This window comes from Cheilinus undulatus, linkage group 15 (assembly GCF_018320785.1).
Source record: "Cheilinus undulatus linkage group 15, ASM1832078v1, whole genome shotgun sequence".
NCBI classification, from domain to species: Eukaryota; Metazoa; Chordata; class Actinopteri; order Labriformes; family Labridae; genus Cheilinus; species Cheilinus undulatus.
The window spans coordinates 37368933-37393347 of record NC_054879.1 but is presented as its reverse complement, the minus strand read 5'-3'; the positions used below and the strand labels follow the sequence as shown (position 1 = coordinate 37393347).

Below are 24415 nucleotides of genomic sequence, written 5' to 3'. Positions count from 1 at the left end.
TCATATCTCTTCTTAGGTAGACTTATATACACCATCAAGCTCCAGCTACTACCGGAGCTGCCCATACCTACTGCCTCATCTTTTATTGTTGCTCTGATTGGCCCATTCTGAATGTGACAGACACAACAGTCGTCCAATCACCTTTCAAGTATCTTTTGATCATTCCTGCCCTCCCCAAACACTTTGCACAGGATAGTAAGGAATGTAAAATATATCCCATGCTATGGATGAATGAAACAGTCTGGTGTGTCAGGTTATTGTGGCACAATGGCAGTAGAAATGGAAGGATAACTTTTGGCCACAACATGATTGTTTATGTAATGTGTCTTGTAAAACATACAAATGAATTGACATGGAGAGGAGTTGGAGTGAAATTGCTATCATAATGGATGTAGCTCTTTTGCGCTAAAGTCACAATGGACTGCATGAAATGTTGAGTTTCTAAGAGTGGAGATTGGTTGCTTGTGAATGGAATCTATTACTGTGTGCTGTGCTGTGTAGATCATCTCGTACACTACTCCATATACGAACAAAACTGTCATTTCAGTCAGGACCACTTTGTCAAAAAACCCACATGATAACAATCATAAATATTTGTCTTTATTAGCAGTTATTAATTTGCACTTATCGCCTTATTCATACTTTGGTGGTGTGGCTCCTCTGGGATCTCCCAGCCCTTCCAGAAGCTTACGTGGTTAACCCCAAGCAGAAACAGCGCATGTTTCTGCTCTTCCTGTGCCTACAAGCGAAGCCTGAAGCAGGGAGAGAAGCAGCAAGAAAAACCCAGAGCAGAGCAATGACAACAGAATGACACTGATGAAGCCAGAAGTTAGAATAATGGAGGAGCTGGGGTGGAGGGGGGTTGCAAAAGCAGAATTTAAATTAAAGATGGCAGCATAAATCTGATTAGCCAGCAGTGAGCTTAAAGTAAAACTTCATTGACTGCCTTTTTTTCTATGACAAAACTAGACTAAGAGTCGCTGAAGATAGATCTTTGTTGACTAAAACTGAAAAAAGTAAGTTCAGTTTTTGTCAAGATGACTAAAACTAGACTAAAGTGCAATTTAATTTTCGTCTGACATTAAAATTCCATGATATTTCTCTGCTGTGGGTAAATCTGTCAAAAAACAATGCATCTGTATCTATTTTGCCTCTTAGCTGTAGAAAGCAGGGACCCCGGGCTTGGCAGAGTGCTTAGAACACACTACCATGACTTGGCACCAGATTTAGGCCTGAAAATAAATGCTTGGACTAAAAGTAGAGACTAAAATGTGAGGACTTTATGGACCACAACTAGACTAAACCTAAAAAGAGAAGAAATTACTAAAATGTGACTAAAACTAAAACTAAGACTAAAATTAAAAATTGCTGTCAAAATTAACATCAGCTGATCTCAATTATATGGCAGTGCTTGACTCTGTGGCCTGCCTGAACTAATGCTGTACACTCAATTTTTGCTGTCACATTTTCATAATAGTAGGCCTGTAGTCAACTTAAGATAAAATTGGTCAACTAAAATTTTACCCACACACCGACCAACTGATTGGTTGTTGAGGTAAAAAATAAAAACCTTGCATTTTATCTCAAGATCAGTTTAATCGGTGACAGCTTCCTCATTGCATTGTCCTGATATTGTGTTTTTAACCTAATTTTGTTGTACTGAACTAACATAGCCTCTCAGACATAATTGTTTTTGTCTTTATTTATAATAAAAACTATTAATGGGAACACTTATACCAGCCAAAGCTGTGTAATTTATGAGCATACCTGACCAACAGGATCCTGGTTGGTCAAGAGCTCATCAACCAATCAACCAAAAAACATCCATTGTGTGCCAGGCTTTGGGTGTAAAGCAGCAGAAAAGCAAAATTAAAGTATGACTTCTCAAAAGCTTGAAAAGCCTAAACTGGGTTACTAATGCCTGTACAAAAATGGGAGCCAGCATTATAGTGTTGTGAGCTGAGTGCATTGTTACTTTCCTCCTGCTGTCTAATCAGCGAGATCAGTGATAAAGTGGCATGAATAAAAGATTGTCCTTCCTGACATCTGTTTTCAGTGAATGCAGGGTTGGCAGGCTTTCAACAAACACAGGACATGCTGCTTTTGACTATTTTTATGAGTCTCTGAAACATACAATCCAAACTTTCAGTGATCTTTGTGCATCAATATAGCAGGTGTAAAACATACAGCATGTGAACTCAAGTTTTTCTATCTTTAATCACCATTTTTGTGTCTCAAAACAAACACGAATGCCTTCCAGGAGAGACTTCCGATTGCTCTGATGCCATCTCCATTTCAGCGATTAAGGTGCCCAGCCTCTGGATAGGATTGTTTTTTATAAATACCAACTACCTGAATACAGTCACTTCTCTCCCCTGTGTGCACACTTGCCTCAAGCCAAGCATGAAAATTTTCTGTTTAGACCCCTGATAAATTGATTAGTTTCCTCTCTGGTTCAGGAAATCTTAATTTCAGCAGCCATTTGACATCACCAGAGCCAAATGTGGAAAAGACAGACAGATTATGTGAAGTTTGGAGCCTTAGGAAGGTGACTTATTCATCCTGGAGTATAATGTTGCTTCATTACCTTTGAGCCAACCCAGTAATTAAGGTTGCAAATTGGATTTTGATTGACAAAGCATGATGTTGTGCCCTGCAGAGATAAGGCCATGCAGAGACTCTAGAGAACGACAAGAAGTGATGGGGATGTTTGGTGACAGCTCGTGGTTGATTGGCAGTGACAATGACAGTGTGTCTGACAGGTTTCCAGGCTGGGAGAGAGGGTCATTAGTGCACCGCAGCGATGAGGGAACATTATCTGCCCTGAGGTGTGTGTGTGTGTTTGTATATGTTTGTTAGGGAGGAATCAAGCCAAAGGAATAAAAAGGAAAAAGGAGATGGAGAGGTCACCACTTAAATAAATCAGTACACACAGGCAGAGATACGTTCCACTCGGACAAACACGTCATGTATCATTGACTGTGCTGTCTCCTCCTCGCTTTAAAGCCACCCCCAGCCTCTTCCCAGAAGCCTCTCTGCCGTCCTCCTGCATGCCAGATTTCATCTTCAGCTCTCTATGAGGACGATGACTGCCTATTGATTTCACCTCACTGTGAACACAGGTCCACATCCGATCTCAGGAAGTGGATTCACGCAGGGAGATGCACAGCTGAGATAAATCTTATTTGCTTCATTTCCTTTAAGTTTAGATGAGCTGGAAACATCTTCACAGTACAATTGCATCCATATGCAGCTTTGTCAGTATCAGCTTAGCACCAAAATATGCTTACTGAGAGTGGTTTATACGCTGCTGTGGGCTCATACTGGTGGATTTGATTGGCCTGCTCTCAGGTTTTTATGTGGAGAAATGTATCTCAGGAGCTTTGTGCCTCATCTTGTCCTCCTACTTAAAAGCAATTGAATTTTATGTCTGCTGAACATTGCTGTGCTGTGATCATAGCTACATCTGTCATTGTCGTGGTATTTCCCCCTGGAGTAACCGCTCGAAAGAAGGACTTTGGTCATCTAATAACCTGCCAGGCTTTAGAGTCCAGCTTGGTTTGCTGTCTTATTTCATAAGAAGGGAAAAGCAGCTTTATTTTGAAGAATATATGAATGATGGCTGTGACGTGTACATTTTTATTTCTACACATAAACACAGGGACCCCATTGATGTTCTATTTCTTTACATAGCAGTTAATCCAATGAGAATGACATGGATAATTTTAACTTTTTAACTGCAAAACAGGAAATTAAAGTTAATCAGGGGCTCATCGCTATCATATTGGTTACAGTTTCCCATATAGTCGTTTGGTATATCTTTGAACCTGTGTGTCATTTGTGAACATAACACTGCTAATACAGATTTTAATACCCACATTTTTAAACACCAGTGCCATTAAAAGAAATAAACATATTATTGGCTGAGAAGAACCGGCTCTGGCTTCATTGCATCAGCTGTTATTAAACAATTGAAACAATTAAATATTAAAGCTTCGCCAGGAGGGATAAAGGGGATAAAAGAGTGCAAAATGGAAGGTATTACATGTTGATGCCCCAAAGAGCTAATAATGACCCACTTAGTGAGCTTATGACTCTAATATCTACCAAACACAGGTCGTTACTGCCGACGATGTTTGTGTCGTCTCATCTACAGACTCTTCGTGTAGGGTTTACTGTCCACCATTTATGGATAAATCACCTAATTGTTAATATTCTGTAAAAAACAGTTTTCAGGGAGTTTCTGGAGTCTCTTGCATAACTCCAACTGCTTACTCACAGTATACATACTAACCAAAACAACAGTTAGGGTGCTTTCCCACTAGTGGCCTAGTCCCGGATCTGAGTGCACTTGAGCCCAAAGTCCGGGTCAAAACAAAGGCAGTCTGCGCTCAGGTCATGACCCCAGTGGTTGCCATGGTAGCTTCTTCTTCTTTCTCCTCCTTTGTGGGGTTGTAAACCAGCTACGTGCATACCGCCACCTGCTGTTTCAGACAGAGTAAATACGCAAGTGCGCCCGGGCATGGTTCGATATTGCTAGTGTGAAAGCTAGCTGGGGGGGAAGGGGGAGGGGGAGGAATCGTGCCGCGGTGTGGTTCGAAACAACTGGGCCTACTGTGAAAGCGCCCTTAAAGATGCTTCCAGGCGTCTATTCCCCCATTCGGCTAAGCACCTTTTTAAATTATGCTAAGTCAAGCGTAGCTAAAGTTTGCTGCCAACATTTGTTCCTTATCACTTCAGTTGAGTAGTAACACACAAGTATAACCCTCAACAGCCTACATACAACTTTATTTCTATTTTCTAGTTCAGAACGGTGCCATACCGCACAGTTCCTACAACGTGTTCACCGCTAAGCTTCTCATGTTTATGTCCAGCGAAGTACCAGGGAACGCTCTAACAGGAAGGCATAACTGAAGCTACAGTGGCTACTAGTGATGGGGGTCTTCATTACCCACAAGTTCCACATATGATGACTGCGCCGCACACCAAAGCGCTGCAGGTTTGCTCCGGCCTAATGCAAGCGACCCAGCCCCTGAAAGCGCTTCTAGAGCGCTGCGCCTCCGGGTGCAGCCCTGATCAAAGTCCGTGCATTGTGTTGTTTTTTGAAAGAACCAGATATTCTACGATTGTGACTTCCTGTTTTGAGGTTTTTGATGGGAATTGACGTGATCTGGCAGCAGCCAGCGCTGAAAATAAACCTGCAGCGTATTCGAACGAAGTGACCATAATCGTTGGACTTAACATGCCTGCCCCAGAAACCTGTAGCTGACGTTTCTGAGACTACATGTTTAATACAGTACATGTTACAAACCACTTGGGGACTCAGATGGAGGCAGGGGCCCCCCTTGGCCCCCCTCAATGCACTTATGTTTGAAAAATTGCCTCAAAAGATAAACACAATAAAACAGCCTCTTTGGCACCCTCTTAGTGGACAACATTTGGCAAAACACCCATTTTGGTGACCTCCAAGTAGACAATACTTGACACAGTGCCGTTATAGGTGCCCTTTAAGTGGACAAAATTTGACAAAGTTCTTTAAAAGTGCCGTCGAAGAAGTAGAATTTGACAAATGTCCCTCTTAAATGCTTTAAGTTGGCAAAATTGTGCTAAGTTTCTTCCTTTGGCTGAGAAGACAAAATTTTACAATGAGCCCTCTTTGGTGCACTCTGTGGACAAAATTTGAAAAAGTGGTTTAATAAGTGCCCTTTAAGAGGTAGAAGTTGGAAAATTTCCCTCTGAAATGCCCTCTAAGTGGACCAAGTTTGTCACAGTGCACTCAGAAGTGCCCTCTTTGTGGACAGAATTTGGCTTAGTGCCCGCTCAACTGACATAGGCCCTCTCTAAGTGGACAATATATGAAAAATTGTTTTAGGTTACGTTTTAAATGGATAAATTTCCCTCCATGTTGCCCTTCCAGTGGACAGTAAGTGATAAAGTGCCCTCCAGCATTGTCTTCCAGTGGGCAGGGTCTCCTCTCAGTGGACTAAATACAATGATGTGCTATAAGCTCCTTGGTAGTCCATTTTCACACCCTCCCCTTATGTATCATTGTTAAATCAATGGTTTCATGTTTCATAATTCCTTTTACAGAGGTGTAGTCGGTATAAGAGTAATTAAATGTTATATCTTGACCAGAAAGTCTAACTTTTTCACTATGAATGAAACTAAAAAGGAAGACTTTTTGAACGATGGAGCCTCACTGGTGCCTTTTTATCATTTTCGCCCCTGCCCCTCAAACATCCTGAGTCCTCCACTGGTTCAAACACATGAAGAAAAGGTTGAAATGTCCTTCTTTGTCACTGAACGACCTATATGAAAGTAGGAGACAAATTTGAATAGAGCATGAATTCAAGATGTGTGAAGATGATATTTTAAGAAGTCTTGTGATGTTTTTGAACGTGTGGATTATCTTCCTGAAACATTTGACGTACTTAGGCCTTCTGAACTGTGGTGTTTGTCTTGTAGACAAATAATTCTGGCAAAAACATGAACCATTAGCTGATTATATTGATTCACTTCTGTAGAAATACTCTGCAAATCTCTTAACACTTAGGCAGAGTAGTTTACATAACTGCTTATGTTAGGGACTATTTTTTAAGCTGTGGAGGAACATATCATTTGTGGTCTAATGGCTATTTACCACAGTGGTTTAAGAGGGTTTCAACTTTAATTGTGCAATAAGAGAAATTAGCTACACTGGCCTTGGCACACAGACAACACTTTGGGGGTTGATTAGATTGCAGTTTTAGTCTTTTACTGGAATTATCCAATGTAAAGGAAAATAAAGAATATATGCAGAGTTAAGGTTTGAATGCTTTGACCATCCTGGTGATTTTACATCATGTTGGAGACTATCTAGAGTGAAAACAATCCTCGTTAAAATCGATAAAATAGAAGCAGAGATACAGATGTTACATTCTCTGGTGTGTGGTTGTAAAGCGTGCCATTATTGACCTTCTATACGGGGAGGAAGTGTGGACTTAAAAAACCCCGTATTGACTGTTTGCAGCAGCAGAAGAAGGTCTCTGTCTGGGTTGAAGCGACCTGCAGTTTAGTGGTCACCAGGGATGCTCCTTGCCCATCATTATTACTTTCTCTGCCTTCAGTGTCACATTAATGATTCAGGAAGGGAGCGTAGAGCATCCTGTGACTGACCACAGAAGGGGGAGGAAAGGGTTAAATGTTCAAACTAAGAGCTGAGCTATGGTGTATGACAGACAGCAGAAGAAGTATGTAGACAGAATAAAGGGTTGACTGAGCGCTGCAGCTGTCTGTTACATGGAGCTAGAAGTCTGTGTAATTTATTAATGATCCGCTGCTCTTCACACTGTACATGCATCTGTCAACATTGTGGTGGTGGTGTACATGTGCTGGGGGAATTTAAAATGAAATAAAACAGCAGCTTCCCAGGAGGCGAAGAATATGCTGACACAGGGTCAATTAGCTCCTGGCTGAGAAATGTTTCTCTATCTTTAAGGCGAAACTCAGCGATCTGTGCTTCCCTGCTCCAGAGCTAAAGCAAAAGTCAAAGCCAATGAATTTTCAATTTTGGAAAGGAGTTGGGGATGACCCACATTTTCTGCAGAATCGCACTACACGCCATCCAGTATTCTCCTGACCTGGTTCATCCCTCTTAACTCTCTCACAGAGGGTAAAGTGTGATACATCCAGAGATTCAGCAGAAATGAGACTTTTGATGCTCTGCTGCTGAGATCATACTGAGGTTCAGGAGTGAACATGGAGGAGAAATATGAGCCGAGCCAGAGTGCAGGTAGTTAAAAGAGTTAAGGGAGAAAATGCATTTGTGAGCTGAGTTGAAGAATGATCTCTAAATGTATCGCTCTAGGTTTAACCTCTGTGAGGTGCTGTATCCAGTTTGTGATGGACGTTACTTTTGCCGTTAGTTCAGGGAAGAATTTAAGTTTTATTTAAAAGTGTTAGATTTTTATTTGTGACTGACTAAATGAAAGATGGATATTATAAAACAATGCCTCCCCCATTTAATACTTAACTTCGTGACTTAGCTGAAGTGTGGGTGTAAACTCTGAAAATTACAAACTGAGCACAAAAAGTAATGACATTTATGTTTGCTAGATTATTTGTTATAACAATTCTTCTTAGCAATAAATTGTATACAGTTAGAAAGTGTTTATTTCCCTTTTAAATGGTGTCACATTTGTAAGGAGCATGGATTTGTGGGATGAGCAGCAGAGCTGAGTTTGTGGGTTTAGTTACTTGCAGTTTAATGCTCACGCTGCTAAATCAAAATGACAGACTTTCAGTTTAGATCAGTCACTCATTTCACACGTAAACGCCTAAAATTTCCAGATTGCTTCATATCACAATTACATGGATATATATAAACCACTTTTAACTTGGAAACCTCCCATTCAAAGCGCTTAGGAAAGGCAGGACTCTTGAGAAAATTCCTAGAAGGTGATTGGACGAATGTCTGTCCCCCACCTTAGACTGTGTGACGTCAGCTGTTTGATTATAATAGGCAGACTTTTGAAGTCAATCTGTGGCGGAACTCAATACTGAAATGGCTGTCTCAACCGAACTTTGGATCAACCCAACAGCAGACAAGAGTCCGCTCACTGAGCTTGACTTCCTGTCAGCTCAGCTAGCACTAATACCAGCCTTGTGGAGGTAGCGTCTGCCTGTCAAGCTATGTCAATCAAATGAGATGCGCCAAAGTGAGGTTTTTCCTAAGTATAATCAAAACGGTTGTGGTACAAAAAAACGTCCACCCCCCCACAGTGAGAGGACACGAAGACATCAGCTAATGAGACTCGTTTTGGTTTTTGAACCAGACTGTAAACCAGTTTATTTCTTGTGTAAAAAAAAAACTCTTTTTAACCCAGTTGTGTACGGGACTTCTGGTGTTCCTGCAGCCAGCCCCAAGTGGGTACTCACCTGATTCAGGACCAGAGGTTGCTGCTTGGTCCCCACATGTCAATCAGAGCAATATAACAAAATGAGGTAGTAGGCGTGCGCTGCTTTGGTGGTAACCTGAGCTTGACAGACAAGCACTGTTGTAGTTTACTAACTATCGTGAACTCATGCCAAAGCTATCAGGAGAAGAGCAACAACATATTCCCCATCATGAAAAGCTGTCAGTGCTGTTCTTTGCTTTTTATTTGACAAAGAAATGCAATGCACTGTAGCTGCATCTGGGCTAAATGCTCCACCAGGCGCCAGCTATTGTGACTTCCAGTACTAACCCCACCTGTGTACTGCCTTATTCACCTCAAATGACACTGATTGGTCAGGTTTGTTCCAGACCAATCTAAGGGTAGTGATATCATAAGGCTGCACAGACCTGCATCATCTACATCTTTTGGATTGTTCTCACCAAGGTTATAATAGCTTTGAGGGTTTTTTTATTAGTTTTTATTTGTATTTTGTTTTTACTTATTCTTTTTTACATTTCAGTTTAGTTTTAATTCATTTTTCTTGCTGGGTTGTTAGTTTAGTTTAGTTTTTATTTTGCAAAATTGCTTCATTTTAGTGTAGTTTTTATTATTATTAGTGTTAGTATTAGTTTTAGTTTTTCTGGCAACATCGGTTACCTGACAGGGCTGAGATCAAAAAAGGGCTCATCACTTTTCATTTCACTTCTTGAACTTTGTTGTGTTTTATAAAACTCAAGACCAAAAAATACCATTGTGTGAAGTCTTCTCCGATCAAACCAGGGGATTTTACTCCCTCCAGGCATGGGCATACATGTCAGTCATTATGATTCTGTCAAAGACAAAAACTAAGAAGATTTTGTCTTTAATTTTATTTTATTTTAGTTAGTTTTCATTTTCTTTTGACAGCTTAGTTTTTATTTAGTTTCAGTCAACCAAAATGATTTTTACATTTTAGTTTTAGTTATTTAGTTAGTTTTAGTTTACTTAAATAACCTGGCCCTCACCTGAATCTATTTTAAAATCTTTTTTATTGTCCTCGTCACTAAAACAGCACTGGGCTGAAATGAAAAAGGCTTTAATGATGACACAACATAGGAAAATGAACTATTTAAGCATATTCTAACCAACATTTTTACCCAGAGGTCATTGCACAACAGCAGCCCACATGTCAAATCCATTTTCTGAATTTTCTCAATGATAAATTTGTTTTCTTTTAATCTATTTAGTCATAATTCCAAAGTCTTCCAAGAGCAAAGCAGATGTAATTGGACGTTTGTATGTATTGTAGTATATTAATAAGCATATATTATCTCTGCATTAAGCAGCTCCAGTAGGGAGTAAATAGAACCTTTTTCAGGGACTAGTTCCACTTGATCAATATGTGCTTGAAATAGTAATAACATCAGCAGGATTAGAGATTTAATGAGGATTAATTCATACAGTATTTTTTAAAATCAAAACTCAGTGTGCCTCAGTAATGTGTTTTATAACAACTGTAGTCTAGAACAAAGAAAAAGACAAAGGCTTTCTTGTAGCAGGATCAATTCATCATTGTATTCAAATCGGATTTTTCTACAAGGGCCTTAAAGTCCTTTAAAGCATGACTAAGCTCATAAACGTTTCATAGAAGGCCTCAGGGTGTTTTCTCACCTTTAAAACTTTTTAAACTTTTCTTCACTCCTGCCTTTACTCAGGGTCAGATGAGGACTGAGGTAAGACTATTAAAGGACTGAGGTTGTTCTGAAGGCATAATATGACCTCAGTTTCTCACTTTCAAAATTTGGCTCAGTAGTTCTGTTCTTCTGTCATCCAACAGACTGCTCAGTAATGACTACATTTTATGTTTATCCCATGATCATTTCTCATCCATGTCTTCTGTGTTTTTACTGCCAACTGGAGCCCAGAGCTCCTAGCACACCTGTGGTCTTTAATTGGCAGATTGATTGCACTGTCTGTAAGCTGGACCACCTGCAGTAAACACCACATCGACTGGTGGTAAAATGCCACAGAGTAACAAAACACCAACTAGACCACAATGTGGATTTGTGACCAAATGTCACTAAAGGAGGGCAGACTCTGGGATGAATGATCCACTACAAGGCTGAACAGCATCAATTTTGAATGGTGGAAGAGATGAAACGCTTCCCTACACTTGGTTGAGAAAGCAGTGAGTCATCTTGCTGTCCCTTGAGCTACGTTAATAGAGCAGGGCTGAGAAGAGAGAGCATTTCCTCAGCTCGGAAGCCAAAGTTTAACTGTCTCCTCTCTGTGTTTGCTCAGGAACGAGCAAGCGTCAGTGGGAATGTGCACGGTGTGTACTCAGGGAGGACTGTGTGAGGACACCACGCCCGCCTGCTGCAGTTCAAACTCTGTCATAGGGGTTGTGCTCTCAGAGAAGGACTACAGTGTTATTGAGGCTTAAATAAATAATGGTTTCACTTTATATATGATGTTGACCAAGTTTTTGTTAGGTGTGCCCAGTTGCTTGGCTGATAGGATTTAATATGATGCTGTAATCTGACTTCCTGCTTCAGGCCATTGGCTGTATATTAATATAGACAACACATCTTCATCACTGCTTCTAATGTACCAAAGTGAAGACCCCAGTTTACTGACTTATGAATCAATAATGGTCAATATAATTTGGCTTTTTGACTGAAATCCCTCTTAAATGTCAAAGTGAAAGTAATGTCAACCAATCAAATAAATATGTAATGTAAAATAAGTGACTGGCTGCTGAGAAGCATCCCCACAGCATGATGCTGCCACCATCATGCTACACAGTGGGGATGGTGTTTTTGTGGTGATGTGCAGTGTTTGGTGTCTGCCAAACAAAGTGCCATATCTGATATCCAAAAAAGCACCATTAGGGTCTCATCAGACCAAAGAACTTTATTCCACTTGACCATGGAGTCTCCCACATACTTTTTAGTGAACTCTAGGCACGGTTTAATCTGAGGTTTTCCTCAATGATGGCTATGTCTTTGCCACTCTCCCATAAAGGAATTGACTGGTGAAGAACCCTGGCAACAGTTGTTGTATGCAGAGTCTCTCCCATCTCAGCTGCTGGAGCTTGTGGTGATACACAGAGACGAGAGATGAAGAAGAAAGAGAAGAGGGCGATACAGAAAGACAGAAGAGGGAGGTGCGGGAAGACACAAGGGGATGCAGAAAGAAGATGAAGGTGCAGAAAGACAGAAAATGGACATGTAGAAACAAAAGGGGGAGATGTAAAAGAAGACAGGTGCAGAATAGGAGAAAAGGGAGATGCAAGAAAGAGAGAATGCTGCAGGAGTTTCATTTGTCAACAGGGCTGTCAATCAAGGCATACCATCTCCTTTTGCATCTGATGGCTAGTTTAAACAAGACTGCTCAGAGCAATGAACACATTGACGTGTAGTCTGTTAGCATGATAATAACTATCACAGCAGATTCCAGGTTTTACAAAAATGCATTGCATGTTAAACTAGAAAAGCACTTGGACAGCGCAGACCTCTGCCATTAGCCCTATCTCCCAATAGTGAAGAACCCTTTAAAGAATTCCTTGATCCATCCCCACGTGCCCCCCACCACAGTGAGGTAAAGCATTGGCTTCGGTGGACTGTCATGGTGGAAGCATTGCCTGCTGGTGCCAACAGATGCAGTCTCACCCATGGTCTCACTGGATGACTGGGAGTCAAGGTAGAGGGTAAATATTCCTCTATTCCTCCCAGCATTGAGAGTATTCTCGCTACAATTCGCTGTCTTTCTCTCTGTTATGCTCCAACTCGTCTCCTTGACCAGGCGTCAACTTTTAAACTCTATAAACTCCAAAACTTTGAATAGAAACACACCCAAAATGCTGCTGGGATTGAAGTTACTCATGTCCGCCATCTCCTGGTGTAAAGTGGTAACAGCGCAGACCTCTGCCATTAGCCCTATCTCCCAATAGTAAAGAATCCTTAAAAAAATTCCTGAATCCAGACCGTGATCCGGATCACTCCCAAAATCTCTTCTTCCTTATGCCATTTCTGACATTTTCTGAAAATTTCATCAAAATCCGTCCGTAACTTTTGAGTGATGTTGCTAACAAACAAACAAACCAGCAAACCCACCCATCACATTACCTCCTTGGCGGAAGTAATTAAGTGACACCATTATCATGCGACACAGCAAATTGGTGAAAAATTTGTTGCCATCACTTTTGACTATCAATTATTGTATCGATTTGTTGCAGCCCTTCTGTGAAGTGTGAAAAAATGCTGTAACTATAAATCACTTTCAGCAACCCTGTTATAAACATCCTCAATGTTATGCTTCTGTTCTTTTTTAAGACTCAAAGCATTTTGTGAAAGGATTGAATGAAATGCTTGTAGAGACACTCACTCTGCTTGCTGTGCTTGCACCTGTATGCTGACAAGTGCTTGGTCTGACCTGCTTCTAATGTGTTTTTAAACACGTGGTGTTAATATTGTATACTGATATGTTGGAAAGGTTTAACATCATAAAAAATAATACAATCCAATCACTTCCTAACAGCTGCTACATCCATCTTAATGTGAACTCTGTAGTTGGCAAAATCACTCAGGGTGTATTAGCCTGCTAATATTAGCATGTAGCTAAGCAATGGCAATTAGAAAGCCTCACAGAGCTGTTAGCACAGCTGTAGACTTTAATTTTGTCCATTGTGAGACAGCTGTGCCACTGAAACACAACTGAACAAGGATAAGAGGAGATAGGGACTGAGCTACATGAGCTAAGGCCACCTTAATTATAATAAATGGTCCAAAGAGACGGTGTAGAGTGGGAAAATGTCACTCCTGGTTTGGCTATTTAAATTCTAAGTGTCCCTGATATCCTCTGATGCTGCTGCACAGTCATACTGTGAGTTTGGAATTATAAAAATGGACATACACTGCCAAATATGGACGTAAACACACACACCTTTAGATCCCATGTTGAGGAAAAGTGCAACTTCAACAGAACAGTCCCCACTGATTTACACTGAAAAAAGCTTTTTCAGTTAAACGATCCTGGAGCTCGGGGAATCCTGGAGCTCAGAAAGTAGAGTGAAATATTCTGCCAGTGCTCGTGGAAATTATGTTAGGGAGATGAATGGAGTGGAGAGATCTGCATAAGGCCACACCAGCCTCCTTCAGCCCTTATTCATCAGCCTTTCTTTCATCCTCAGCCTTTCTTCTCTCGCCTCTTCCCTTCACTTTACATGAATTAGCACTAATGAACCGGCAGACATCATTTCAGCTTCATTTGTGACACAAGGCACATCAGTGATTTTGGCATATAAAGCTGAATTGCAGCTGCATTGTCGCCAACTCAGAGATGAAAGGTGTGGATTTAATAGAGTAAATGTTGTTTTGCAGATGTATTTTCATCACAAAAGATTCAAACTGTAGAACAAAGCTTTAGCTGATTGGTACGTTTTTACGACTTTTTTTCAAACGAGGAAACAGCTATATGAGTGGTCTAGTATTGCTTTATTGAGGAATTAAGTGCATTTACAGGAATGTAAAAATCCTACCTTGAACTGACTCTAGTCTAAATAGGCCAATAGATAATGCAGCTAGGGATCAGTTTTCTCTCTAATGTTTACGTCTCAATCAGACCCAGTCTAGTTTATGCATTCTGTGCAAGCTTCACTGTTTCAACAGCAGGCATTGACGTGGAATTCAAAGAAATCACGTTATATTGCCTGTGGATATCACCATAGGAAGGAGGGACAGTGTGCACTGCATTCATACTAAAACTAAAGTGCTAATCAGTGTATGAAATTAACAGAGCTGTGAAGTTTTTTAACGTTTTCACTTTTTGGCATACAACTAATTTGCAGCATTCTAACTTGTTGGAAAGTCCAACTGGCAGAAGGTCCAACGGTAACTAGCTTAAGGTGGCACTTCCCCACCTGCAGTAGCAGTCAGACCTAATGTAGACAGTAAATCAGTTCTATGTTGGGACAAGGACAGTTTGAATCACTTTTCTACACATGTATGCTGTATGTGCATGTGTGCATTGGGGTACAATCATGTTGGAATAGTAAAAAGGCCTTCCCCAAACTGTTGCCACAAAGTTGGAAGCATAGCATTGTCCAAAATGTCTTGGTATGCTGAGGCATTAAGACTAGCCTTCACTGGAGATAAGGGGCCTAGCCCAAACCCTAAAAAAACAGCCCCATACTGTTATCCCTCCTCTACCAAACTTCACAGTTGGCACAGTGCAGTCAAGCAGGTAATGTTTTCCCAGCATTCACCAAACACTGACTCACCCATCTGACTGTACAGAAGACATTTCCTCTGCTCCACTTTCCAGTGTCGATGTGCTTTACACCACTCCCATCAACACTTGGCAGTGGACCTGGTGATGTGAGGCTTGCGTGCAGATGCTAGGCCACTGAAACCTATTCCATTGAGCCCTCGCTGCACAGTTTTTGTGCCTTAGCAGCCGTTGATCCTGCTCTGTGATTTTAATTGGACTTCCGCTTCGTGGCTGTTGTTCCTAAATGCTTCCATTTTCTAATAACATCACTTACAGTTGACTGTGGAATATCCAGCAGAGGAGAAATTTCACAATCCATCTTACTGCAAAGGTAGCATCCATCACAGTACCATGCTTAAAGTCACTGAGCTCTTCAGAACGACCCATTATGTATCACAAATGTTTGTAAGTGGAGACTTCATGGCTAAGTGCTTGATTTTACACACCCATGGCTACAGGTCTGATTGTTAAACCTAAATTCAATGGTGAACAGGTGTGGCCAAATACTTTTGTCCATATAGTGTAGGTAGTACATCTGTAAGTCTGAAACAGTCATGTAAATGTTACTAACACTGAGAGGTAATGTTGCTAACGCTAATCGTGCAGCTAACAAGTCAGGACTGCAACAGCAGTGTACCAGTGAAGTAGGAGGCGATGGGTGGTGCTAAAACTGGCTTTTTTGTGAAGATTTTGGAAATAAATATTTGTCATTCTAAGATGAATTGATTTTTCCTAGCACCTCTAATGTAAGAGTACCAACAGCGATGCTATTAGCATGATGCTAAATTGCTCACACTTAATATGTGCTTCATATCCATGTTAACAGTCATACTTGAGCAGTCTTAGCTATGTTAGCTGTTAACTAAGTTAACAGTGTACAGCTGATGTGATGAGATGAACAGTAGTTATGGACACATGACACAAGATGTTGGACATTTTGTAAGGGATTTCTGACATTTTATTTTGAGCTATGACGTCAGTACCACAGTTCCAGCTTCTGTCTGCAGATGCCTGATCTCCAAATGACATCACTAGCATTGTGACGGTGCTTTGGCTTCGATTTTGTACAACAGCAGGAGACAGCAAAACACTATGAATGTTAATATAAGCTGTTTTTTTGCTTTGAGCTAAAAAGGAGGCGGCTGGGATGGAGGAAGTGAAATTTTCCCAGCAGCAGCAATATGGTTCATCAGCATTAATTCAAGCAGGGATTAGTGATAAGTTAGTCATATTTAAAAACACCATGTTCTCGATTTAAGAAAAACATGCAAATAAAAAACAGAAAGGAGGACTTTTTTTAAACCATTCCAAAAATATGGACACTTGAAAGTTTGCATAATGTGCACAAAATTTCTTCATTAAACCATTATTTTGACACATTTCAAATTAAAGAAATATTGCACATTCTGCAGTTTGTGAATTGCAGTAGGCCATATTGCAGTTTTATCTAATTTGCGCTTAATTACCCAGCCCTAGTCAGTAATAGTGTAATTATTTGCTCTTGAAGGGCTTAGGGTAATGTGAGATTAGGGCTGGGTGATTATGGCAAAAATCAAAATCGTGATTAATCGAACTTTTAACCTCGATTATGATTGATGAACAGTTACTCCACCCACCACCTTGACTGTGTTTGTTCTGTAAATATTTGTATAATTTTAAAACAAAAAACTGAAAGGAACAGGCACAGATTAACAATTGATGGTTATTTATTGAAATATTTGAAATAAAAACACACATCAGCTGAAATGAAAATGTTTTTCGTAAAAAGTCTAATTTTTCAAGAAAAGGGGAAAAAATTGAAATAATTGAAAAGGGAGGTTTACATCGGTTAGAGGCTCTAAATGTCATTTTCGATTATTTTTTGATTAATTGCCCAGCTCTATGGGAGAGTCTGTTTATGACAGGTGTTTGGTCTTGAACTAAGGCTTTGAAGAAATGAAACTGGCTTGGTGTTGATGCTGGGTAAAAATGTACAAAGGTGCATGAATATCTCTGACTAATTTAAGTGTAATAGTTGCACTGGTTCTGTTAGTAAAAACTTATCTGTCAATTTTATGGCTGAATAAAATGCAGAAGGATTCCAACTAGCTCCATCATTTAGACACTTTAAATATCTAACCTAAATTTATTGTTCAAAACATTGCTGAAACGACAGAATGGCATCACCATCCCTCAAGTTTGAATTCATGTTTGCACAAAAGCGCCTGTCAAATGAATGTTATCTGCTCGTGGGCACTGGTATGCAGGTGTCCAGATAATTAGTACAAGTATAGAGGAGGGAGAGAGGTAGAGCTTTGCTAATAGAAGTTGATAAATGTGAGTGTTGTTCTCTGAATGTCAGGCTTGCTGCCTAATTGGGAGGCTGTTAAGATGCCATGAAGCTGTCAAATGTCTACCAATTATTAGTGCTTCCCCTTGTACCCTGAAAATCATAGTCATATATTTATTAATGCTTTGACATTGGCCTATAGATAAGCACATGAAGCAGAATCTTTACTGCCAACCCATTCATTGGTATTTTTTAGTTTTAATGGCAACCATAATAAAAATGCCTTTTCCTTGTGTCTGCTTGGCCCCATGCAGGTTTCCTGAGAGGTCTTTGCTGCCAACTGTGCTTAAAACAGAAGATTAGAAGAAGGAATACTGGAGGGATCTGGTAAGTCTAGACTGTGGCAAAACTGAAAGACATTCAATCACAGCATTGGCAGATTATTACTAAAAAAGAAGCTGGCTTTCTTTCATTCACTAGTGTAGACTGAGGGACCAATGGAGGAGATTGGGGAGGATCTGAACCTCTCATTTCTGCTGGAACATGAAAGAGAGATGATCCTAAAGGTGCTGCAGAAAGACGAGAAATTGAGGAAACGAGAGGAGAAGAGGATACGGTGAGAACTTCAGCATCACCATATGACTTTATGCTCTTGTAGTTTGTTTATGCTCTTGAATGTTTTCCCTTTTTTTCTGCAGGAAGCTGAAAAATGAGCTACTTGAGATCAAACGGAAAGGCACATGTCGTCCACAGGAGCTGGGTGAGCGACAGTGCGCTCGCTGCCTGAAGAACTTGGGCTTGATTTTCGACCGTGGAGATCTCTGCGAGGAGTGCCAGCTGCGTGTCTGCAGCGAGTGCCGTGTTACAGCTTCCAAGTCCAAGAATTGGAAATGCAACGTCTGTGCCAAGATCTCGTAAGTGTGGTGCCAGCAGGGACTAAAACAGGAATAGACTCCAGATTGTTTGGATTAGATGGTTAATGACGCCACATCTGTCCGCTTTAATGTGTGAGGAGCTGAGGGGTTTCAGTGCCCTGATCCTCTGAACGACTTACCTGAAAAGCCAAACCCCATGAAATAAAACTCATAGGCACTCAAGAGCTTTTATGGGAAAAAAAGCAGAAAATTTACCAATACCATTATGCTCCTGGCGCCTCATGTATGCAGGAGTGCATAGAATCCATACCACAATGGGACATGTGGCCAAAGCCCAGAAGTGGGCACACCTGGACACAGTGGTTCTTTATAAATCCCAATCCACATGGAAATGTGTGCACACATGCCCACATTCAACCATAAATGGTCAATGCAAAGCGTTACACGTATAAGCATGCATAAAAATGAGCCAGCAGAGCAAAGGTCTGCAGTTGAAGAAAATTAACTTCTATGTTAAGGGCTTATTGAGTTCATCCTAAAGAATCTGAACTTAAAAGTGACTAAAACTTCCAACAATCTAAATCCATAATTAAGTCAATCATACTTCTCTGTCTGTTCATGTTTACAGCAACTTTTTCCAAGACATACAAAGTTCTTACGGATCAGTTTCTATTTTTATCTTTTCATAAATTTCATTTAGCCAACATGTTTACTCATATTTGTTCTGGTACAAGAAACCCTACTTTTGGCATCCATACTGGATTTGAGGGGGCTGATATCCTCTCCGACAAAGAGAAAGCATGGATACAAAATTGTGCAGTCTTCAAAATCACTCTGTTAAATTGAAATGTTTTCAATTTTAAGTGTAGGGAATGTATCTTTTCTTAACTTTCTTGCTGAAACCATGAATGTTTTTGCGCTGATGCCTATATGTTTAACCCACTGGTAAAGTTCACATGCAGAAAATAACACAAGTGGCGACAAAATCTAGGAGAGGGAGTGTATCTTCACTTCTTTAAAAATCTCAAAATATATTAAGTTTTGCGCAAAGACCTTGAATACATTGTTAAAACTCCTTTAAGAAGTTTCCAGATGGGTACTAAACAGCTACAGTAGTTGCTATTCAGCACAGTTCTGTTTGACCTTGATAACAATTTAGCAGGTAACCTTTTGGTGAAAACATGAACTTTACAGCTCTGCACACTTTACTCAAAGCTTTACTTTTGGTATAGATACAATGCAATCTGCTTATTATATGTTGATATCTGGGAATGCGACTTCACTATGCTTAACATTTATGATGTTCAACTTCTGAGTCAGAGCCTGGCACAGAGGCTGTGGATCATGAGCAGAACACCATGTCCATTTTGGATCTGATCAAGGTGTACCAAGTTTTAACAGCATTGTCAAGGTGTGTTAGTTTGAAATTAAGGAATTCAGTTTGGTACCATCTCAGTCTGACTAACATAATTAAATAGCCTTTAAAGTCTACTTTTAGCCAGACTAAGTCAATACATTTTTTTCTAACTGCATGTAAACATACAGTGCTTAACAAATTTATTAGACCACCCTAACTCTAACCAAAGTAAGGTTTATGCCACAACTACCCTAAATTAACAGCTTTAATTTAAATGGCCTTTAAAGTCTACTTTTAGCCAGAGTCAGGACTCTTCGAAGAGCTGGTCCCCTGGCAAAACTGAACAATCGGGAGGTGACCAAGAACCTGATGGTCACTATGACTGAGCTCCAGAGTTTTTGTATTGAGATGGGACAAAGTTCCAGAGGTTCCATCACTGCATCCCTCCACTGACTTGGACTGAGGGCAGATTGGCCAAAATCTCTCTTTAGCACAAACACATGAACACCCATTTGGAGTCTGCAGACATGACAATAACCCTAAGCACACAACCAAGACAACACAGGAGTGGCTTACACTCCTGACTGATATTTGTGTATGTTTTATTTAAAACACACTTAAACATTGAGTCTTTAGTAATAGGTGGACGTTGTTGTTTCAGGGAGCTGAAGGTGGTAACAGGAGAGTGGTTCCTGGAGGAGCGGTCCAAGCGCTTTGAGCAGGGAGTGCCGTGCAGCGATGTGATCAAACAAACAATCATTAACAGTCCAGTCCGTGAGTTATGCCTTTGATTCTAAAAGCTGTTGAGATGCTAAACTACAAAAGTTGGAGGAAAAATGTGTATTAATAGGTTCTTCTTTTTTATCACAAGTTTCAGTCAGAAAGTCTACAGAAAACCTATCAGCCACATCTGAGTCAGACAGACCCGACACTCCAAAATCCATCAAAAGTGCAGTACTCAGGAAAGGGTAAGTAGAGGGCACGAAGCCGCTCCATTCATGCTCATACAAACATACATATCCTTGATTTAATAGGGTTTACTCACAGTGTGACGAATGCAAGATGTCAAAAAGCATACATAAAGAAAGAATCATAAAATCTTGGAGAAGCACATTTATATAGAAATCTGCCTTAGTCCAAGGTCGACCTGAGTACAAAGGTTTCACAAAAGGTCAAGAGGATGCTTATCTGATTTGTCAGAGACCCAGACTCCGTTTAAAAACAAATTTTATAAAGTACTAAAGCAGTAATGGGATTTTCATGGCTAACATCACTCCTCAGTGAGCTTTACTATATTGGTTCCTGAAAGCATCATAGAAATTCACACAAAGAATTTAGGCACTTTAGGCAGAAGTAGCCATGATAAAAAAGGCTTCTTTGATGTGTAAATCACAAAAACAATGGAAGACCCACTGACTTTGAAATTGAATAATCCATCATCTAAACGCAGTTTAAACAAGAATTTAAACATATTTCCCTGTGGAATGATTGTTCCATGAAAACATATTTTTTTTAGCATCTTGTACTTAAATCCATTAAGTTAAACCTCTCAGAGTGAAATTTGAATTTTAAATCTGCGTGTTAATCTAAATCTACATAAAAGTCTCTGTTTAATTGGTTATTTTAAATTATAACGCGATGGCTCTTCATTCTCTATTGACTTTTCTGTTGATAATAAATCAGTTAGCCCTTAAATGACAGTCATTGAACAGCCATTGTCAAGTTCAACACATGTAGACACAGGTGTGTTGTTTGGTAGCCAAGGTCTAGCTCAATGGCATTCCTTTTAGACTTTTTACCCCAAGACTGTCGGGTCCTTTTGGTCCTTGGAACATCCACAGCACGACCAGGGTTTTGTGGTAACCCCACCGCTGCCGAGACAATACCTTAAGCCGTGGTTACTCACCACATCCATCCCTTACTCAACCCTAAGGTCTGGTCTTTATTTTTCTACCATTATTTTCCCAAGACCCCGGTAATGTGCAAGGACATCCAGAGCACAACCTGGGCTGTGGCAGTCCTCCTTCCCACCCGACTCGCCATTACACGCCCTACTTCAGTCTCAATTTTTGGGCCGAAACATGCCTAAAAGATCTACACAGCACTGTATTTGTCATGTGACTATATGCACTGTATTGTGACCCCTACTACACCCTATTGTGTTTTTCCACTCTCTGATACCGCCCTCACTTGGCTGGTCTCAGCTTTCCTTCCATTGGGGATGGCACCTGGTTCTATTTTCAATATCACCTCTGATGAAGTTCCAAGCAAGCTGAGTTGATACCAAAATGTGACACCAAGTCTCTGTCAACCACTGATTTGCCAGAGTATCATCACTAGCAGAGTCACAAGTGGGATGTACAGGACAGGAATGAAACCCTTTTTGTCTTGGCCATCATACTGCTATGTATCTCTTCTGTACATCTCAGATGTATTTTATTTCTCTGTTTTTAACCATCTCTGGAACAAAACTTTGCCTCCTTGCTGAGACAAAATGCCCCAGTTTGTGAACAAGCACACTATCATTTTGATTTCCCTGATTGTTGTGTTGGAAGTCACAGCATGCACAGCTGTGCAATGACGAATGGAAACCAAGGTGCCTGGTACCAATAGCAAGAAGAACCCATCCGAGTCATGCTGATACTAGATCTGTAAAAGCCCCATGAACAGCACTCAAGCTTCCTACTCTAAGAGTAAAATGGCTGCACTATCAATATGATAATTGTGGAGGTAATTCAGCTGGAACAAAGTTGATGACAAATTTCCAAACTTTTATTATAGAAGCAGACAAAAGCAGAACAAAAACAACAAACTTTCAAGCTAATCATGTTCTAACAGTATAATAATAAACAGAGTTTTAACCTCTCTCCAATGTGTGTGTGTGTGTGTGTGCGTATGTGTGTGTTTTTTAGAAAAATAAAGGTAGACAAAAAAGGCAGCCGATCCCCCATGAAGCCGGAGAACGGAGTCGACAGTCCAAGTCCTAAATCGCTGTCAGATGGAGATGCTCAGAGCCTACTAAGTGTCCGCTCATCTTCAACTCCTCATTCAAATAGGTGCCCTGGCTAAGCTGTTTGTTTGATATGTTTTGATCAGATTATCATTTCTCCTCCATAAGAGTTCACATAAACAATGCTCTAAGAAGCTCTCATGAACTAATTATGATAGGTAGCCATTCTCTCAACACTAATCTATGATGTGAAAATTTCACACAGGAAAATGATGTTGCTTTTTAAGCATCAGACATCTGATTTTGTTGAATGAGTTTGAAAAGTCAATAAGGTAAAGGTTTGATTGATTTAATCATTCACTGATATTATTTTGTTTTAAAGGTCTGGTGTTTGACTTGCATAATTGCAGTTTGATTCAAGACAAACATAAAAGTGCATAATCTTAGAAGCATTTGTTGTACAAAAAAGTGATTCAGCCCGTTAAAACATGGGAGTCTGTATTTCAGTTTTGACGATAACATTCTTTTCTCTCTGTTCAGAGCATGTTTAAGGTCAGAGATTGTGCCATTATGCAGCCTTCAAGGTTTTATTTCAATGACTGAAAAAGAAAGCTGCAGTAAATTATTTCTAGTGAGATGGCAGTAAAATGTTCAGTCATGTAAAATATCTGTTGGTAATGTTTGAAGTCTGGTTTATGCTTCTGCATTGCCCTGAATCTACACGGAAGCCAACACATGGGTGTTGGTTGTAGAGGGATGCGGACTACAGATCTCAGACGACCCCTCCTGCAGACCACTGCTGTGGGATGCTGCATCTGTCAGGACTGAAGTGACACAATTTACTGGTACAACATATTTCTTGTTTAAGATGTTTTGTTTTGTTTTTTTTTCCAATCCAAATTTATTCATAAACAAAATCTGGCAGTTGTTACATTCATGAACTAACCATATTGCAAATATTACACAGGATTCCCAAAGATCCTTGAAAAGTCCTAAATAGTTTTAAATTGTACATTTGAATTTCAAGGCTTAAAAGGCTAAAAAAGTCTGATTTTTACCAGTGAAGTCTTAAATTTAAGAGAGCATGTTGACTAATGCTAACCTTGCAAAGCAGATGGATACGCCTGTTTCCGTGTTTCTCACTGGCGAATCCATCTTGCAAAGCTCCTATCTGGAACGTTTGGGCCGGGCTAGAAAGTGACAGGACCAGTTGGCGTTGAGGGGCAGTACTTTCAAGCGCGGCGGGGTCGTGACGTAAGCGAGCAGCAACAAGAGGCCGTTGCAACTATGGCAGAAGGCATTAGCATGGATGCTGCTAAAGCGCCAGTTTTATCAGAACTTAACAACATGTCTTCTTTAAAAGAACAAAAAACAGCAGTGAGTTGTTTCCTTTTCAGAAATGACTAAAGTCGTGTACAGACATGTCTACAGTCGCCATGGTTTGCGTTATGCAGCTCTAATGGAGTTTACTTCTTCGGTAGAGGCACAGCTCTCTGGCAGCTACGTCATGTGTTTTGTTGCTCTGATTGGCCCATAAAGATGTGACAGACAGAATGTTCATCCAGTCACCCTCCGAGTTTTTTTCAAAGGCTCCGTCCTTTCCCAAATGCTGTGTATGAGAAGTTTTCCAGATGGATGTGTGCCAGGTTAGACTAATGCTTGTTCTCATCCAAACTTTGTGTTGCATTAGACATCAGACCTTTTTTTCTTTTGCATGTCTTCGTCTGTAATGTTGATATTGTAATTATGTCATGAATTCAACTGCAAGACTTTGTGAATGAAGTTGAACTAAAAAAACTA

General features: G+C 40.3%; 1 protein-coding gene across 4 annotated transcripts in view; it reads left to right on the top strand.

Moving 5' to 3' along the window:
• Nucleotides 1-24415, top strand: part of sytl5 (synaptotagmin-like 5) — an 84668-nt gene that overhangs the window by 21608 nt on the left and 38645 nt on the right. For all 4 annotated transcript variants that reach the window (XM_041807907.1, XM_041807909.1, XM_041807905.1 and 1 more), the window contains 6 exons: nucleotides 17748-17820; nucleotides 17914-18049; nucleotides 18132-18347; nucleotides 20327-20439; nucleotides 20537-20633; nucleotides 22578-22721. In XM_041807907.1, coding sequence (XP_041663841.1) covers nucleotides 17931-18049; nucleotides 18132-18347; nucleotides 20327-20439; nucleotides 20537-20633; nucleotides 22578-22721 — 689 coding nt within the window. In that variant the 5' untranslated portion in view covers nucleotides 17748-17820; nucleotides 17914-17930. The remainder of the gene's footprint in view (nucleotides 1-17747; nucleotides 17821-17913; nucleotides 18050-18131; nucleotides 18348-20326; nucleotides 20440-20536; nucleotides 20634-22577; nucleotides 22722-24415) is intronic.